Source organism: Tauraco erythrolophus, chromosome 6 (assembly GCF_009769465.1).
Source record: "Tauraco erythrolophus isolate bTauEry1 chromosome 6, bTauEry1.pri, whole genome shotgun sequence".
In the NCBI taxonomy this organism is placed as follows: Eukaryota; Metazoa; Chordata; class Aves; order Musophagiformes; family Musophagidae; genus Tauraco; species Tauraco erythrolophus.
Genome location: NC_141470.1, coordinates 68,143,699 through 68,147,804, shown reverse-complemented (window position 1 = coordinate 68,147,804; position 4,106 = coordinate 68,143,699). Strand labels below are relative to the sequence as shown.

At 59.6% G+C, this 4,106-nt stretch overlaps 1 protein-coding gene across 4 annotated transcripts in view; it reads left to right on the top strand.

The window, feature by feature from the left end:
* The first annotated feature begins 1,203 nt into the window (after positions 1 to 1,203).
* The window catches only part of ARID4A (AT-rich interaction domain 4A), a 52,128-nt gene continuing 49,225 nt past the window's right edge, over positions 1,204 to 4,106 (top strand). For all 4 annotated transcript variants that reach the window (XM_086612689.1, XM_086612688.1, XM_086612687.1 and 1 more), the window contains exons 1-3: positions 1,204 to 1,237; positions 2,054 to 2,125; positions 3,374 to 3,484. In XM_086612689.1, the coding sequence (XP_086468815.1) occupies positions 2,120 to 2,125; positions 3,374 to 3,484 (117 nt within the window). In that variant the 5' untranslated portion in view covers positions 1,204 to 1,237; positions 2,054 to 2,119. The remainder of the gene's footprint in view (positions 1,238 to 2,053; positions 2,126 to 3,373; positions 3,485 to 4,106) is intronic.

The following is a 4,106-nucleotide window of genomic DNA, read 5'->3' as shown; positions in this document are numbered from 1 at the left end:
ACGGCGCGACGCCTTCCTCCGAGGGAAGCGCAGCCGCCCGCGCCCCGCCCGCTCCGGCTGAAGGACCGCAGCGAGGGGAAGGCGGCACGGGCGGCGCCTGCGGGCCCTACCTGCAGCCCCGGCGGCGTCTCTGCTGGGGCGCTCAGCAGCGACCGCGGCGCCTCAGCGCTGCCGCTCGACTCCGGCGGGTTCCGCGGGGAAAGCGGCGGGGGGACGGCACCAGCGGCTCCGCGCCTCACCGGGCCGCGCGGCCGACCGTCTCCTTCGCGCCCTCCCGGCGGGCGGTTCCGCGGCGCGCCGCCAGAGGCGCCGCCGTCCCTCCATGGCCGCCGCTTCACTTCCGGGGCCGGCCGGGCCCGCTCCTGCGCCGCCAGGCGAGAGCGGGGACGACGCGGCCGCCGCCACCGTCCAGTGGGCCGCGGGGAAGAAACAAGGTGCAGCCTCTTCGGAGCGCGGGAGAAGGCTTCGCGCTGAGGCGGCCACCTCCCCCCGCAGGAGAGGCGCCAACCGCTCCCGCTCCCGTCCTCCCGCGGCCTAAAATGGGAAAGAGCCGCACACAAAATGGCGCCGGGAGGCTGCCCGCGGCGCATGCGCCCTGCGTGCCCCGGGCCGCCGCCGCCGCAGGACGCCGTCTCCGCCCCTCGCAGCCACCGCCCCCCCCCCCACTCCCTCCTCTAGTCCCCGCCCCACCGCGTCTCCAAGAGACGGCCTGCGCCAATCACATCGCGCCGTTCCTCTTCCTGTCCCCTCGTCGCGGCCAATCACCGCGCCCAGAGCGACATCCGGATTTAGCTCCTACCACTCAGCCGCCGGGAGACGCTGACTTCGCTTGAACATCCACCAATCGGCTGGCGCTTCGGAGGAGCGCCAATCAAAAGTCGTCGTGGCGCTACCTGCCTCGACGGCTGGCCAATGCCCTCTGCCGGCCTCCCTGTGACCAATGAGGGTGCTGTCCGCGGCGCCCAATCCGGGCGGGGCAGAGCCCCCGGGGCGTCAGGAGGGGGCCAATGGGAGCTCAGGCAGGACCGATTCTGCTCAACAGCTTGTTATTGGGCTCGGCGCTGGTGACTCGGTGCGGCCCCGAGCGGGAGGGGGCGGAGCGGGGCCGCGCTCAGCCGCCGCCGCCGCTCGCGGGGCTGTCGTCGTCTCGGAGGGGGCCGCTGCGCGGGGAGCGCGGCGCGCCGGGCCGGGCCGGGCCGGGCGGCGCGGGGCTGCCCACTTCGCTCCGACTTTCCAGGTAGGACGCGGTGAGGCTGGCGGGCGCCGCGGCTCCGCCGCCGCCGTCCCGGGGGAGGGGGCGCAGAGCGGTGCCGGGAGCGCTTCCCCCCGCCCCCGCACCAGCGCGCCCTGCTGCTCCGTGAGGGAGCGGGGCTGCCCGCCGCTCCCCGCGCAGCGGGGACGGGGACTCCCTTCCCCGCTGAAGCGCGCTCCGGCCGCCTCCCCCGCGCCGCCGTCCCCGGGGCTACCCCGACGCTCGGCGGCGGGGACCGCCCGCGCCGTCCTCCATCCTCAGCCCGCTCCGCCGCGCGGCGCCGGCCCGCCCGCCCCCCCGTCCCACCTCCCCGCGCCCCGGGCCGGGGGCTGCGGGGTCCCGGCGGGCTGCCCAGGCGGCCGGCCGCGGCGGGTGCCCGGGAGGCGGGAGCGAGAAGTCCGCCCGGTCGGCGGCTGAGGGGGGCGGGGAGGAGAAGGCTCGGCGCGTCCCTCCGCGGGCCGCAGAAAGTTGCGAGGGCCGGGGAGGGGCGGGCGAGGCGGCAGCGGGCCCCGCCGCCCCCCCCCCGGCGCCGAGCTGCCCGCGGAGGGCGGCGGGTTTCCCTGCCGGGCTGAACGCGCGCCCCGGCCTCTCCGCCGGGAGCGGGGGGGAGCGGGAGCAATGGCGACGTGACACACCGAGGGGCCGCCGGGCGGGAAGCGGCGGGCGGCGGCCGCGGCCCGGCGGGGCTGGGACGGGCGGCGGCTCCCGCCCGCGCCGCGCTCCCCTCGCCGGGAGACCCGCGCTCCCGCGGGGGGAGCCTTCACCCTCACCGCTTCCCTTCCCCGATTCCTTGTTTTGCAGTGTTTTCCCGTGTGCTCGCGGGGCGGAGAAGTCTTTGCGCTGGAATCCCGCGAATAACCCTTAACGATGAAGGTAGGATAATCCCGGAGCGGGGAACGGCTCCTGGCCCCGCACCACCGCCACCCCCCCGCTGCCCCGGCGATTTCGGTTTTAATCGCGCGTCTGGGCTGAGCAGCAGCGGGATAACGCTGGCCGGGGTTTCCGTGCGCGCTGCAGATCCTGTTCCTGCTCTGCAGCCGGGGTGTGGGTGAGCAGAGCTCTTCCCGGCTCGCAGTGGTCCGAAAATTCCCGGCGTCTTTTGTAGTTGTTGTCCTTTAAACGCTTCCTGCATCGGCAGCTGCTAGTGCAAGTTTGGAAAACCACAGCTTTTGTCCCGCCTTAGCTGCTGCCGGGTTTTTTCACTACAAAGGCGTCACAATTGCGGTGTAATCTACAAAAGAGAGAAAAACTTTTTTTTTTTTTTTGCCTTCAGAGTTAAAGAAATAATAACAACGAAAACAAAACCAGAAAAACTGTTATTTTGTGCTCTACGCCGATTTCCTGTCTCCACAGACGTTTCCAACGTAGTAATTTTGTCCTTGTTTATCAGCTGCTACAAGCACAATAAAGTGAAGTGTTGAGTAATAAAGTCGAGATTAAGGAACGCATGATGAGGAATATTTCTCTCTCCTAAAATGCATAAGCAATTAAACTTTGATAAAGGCGTTTTAGGAAAGGAAAATACTCGTTAACAGCTGTTTGAAAGATTACAACACATTTCTCTAGAGGTCCGCTTTTAATCAGCTGGAAAAAAAAAGTCCTATATATATAATGTTATAGACTTAATTGTATGTATCGGGGTGATAGCAATCTCAAATGTTTTAAATAATCTGTGTCACTGGATTGGCTACAGCTGAAAAAATCTTTTATACGGCTCTTTTGCAGTTGAAATACTTTCCTTTTGTGTACTGTATAGGAATTACTTGAATTAATAGTCATTCCTATGCATTGTTACCCTTTTTATAAGGAGATGTTCCAAATATCAGTTCAATATCCTCAAAGATATTTCTGGGAGAGTATAATTATGCTGACAAAACTGGGGGGGGGGATCAACATCACTGATACAACAAAACTTCCTGCAACTTGTTTGTTGGTTTCTTTTTGTATTTTTTTTTCCTTTTAAAGAACAGTCTGATTGCAATTCCAAGTACAGGCATTTTTAACACTTAGAAGTCAGTAGAACTAAAAGTTTAGGTGTAAAATTAAGTGTATAATGATATGGCCGTGAAAATAAATAGGACTAACTAAACTTTGTTCTTTTTTTTTTTTTTTTCTTAATAGGCAGCAGATGAGCCTGCCTACCTGACAGTGGGAACGGATGTCAGTGCCAAGTACCGTGGTGCCTTCTGTGAGGCAAAGATTAAGACAGTGAAAAGGCTTGTGAAAGTCAAGGTAGTATGTACTGTGGTTGCTCTTGTCTTGAAAGGGCTGTCAGAGGAGATCCAAGTCCTGAAGAGCAGGAAATGTGCATCGCTTCATTGTGTGATTTTTTTTTTTAAAGAACACTCGGATGTCATTTTTCATGATTCAGTGTTGTGTTTGGGATGTTTTTTGTTTTGTTTTGTTTTCTTTTTTGGAGGGTGGTAGTGTTGTGGGGTTTTTTTTAGGAGGATGCCAGAACAAGTATGAGCTTTCAAATTACCTATTCCTGCTACTTTTTTCCTGATCACAGTTGTCTTCTGTTTGTGAATGCATTGGTTTCACTGCAGTCAGTTTTGATGTCACAAGTAGAGGATTATGGCTTTACATGAGTAATAAGGAACAAGAGCAACCTCTTCAGAAGCAAAAGTTCGATTTCATTCCAGCTGACGTTCTCAGTTTTATACCTCAGAACTTAAGAGGCAGTGCCAAAATAAACCAACATAAGAGCAAAAAAGATGACAATAATTAGTTTCTTAGACCAGGTCTTAGAAATATCCAGGATAACATTTGCTAAGTTTTGAGCATCTTGCTGCTGCTTTTAAAACAGTGTGCTTTGAGTGTAGCTGAGTTTCTACGTGTGCATAGTACTGGC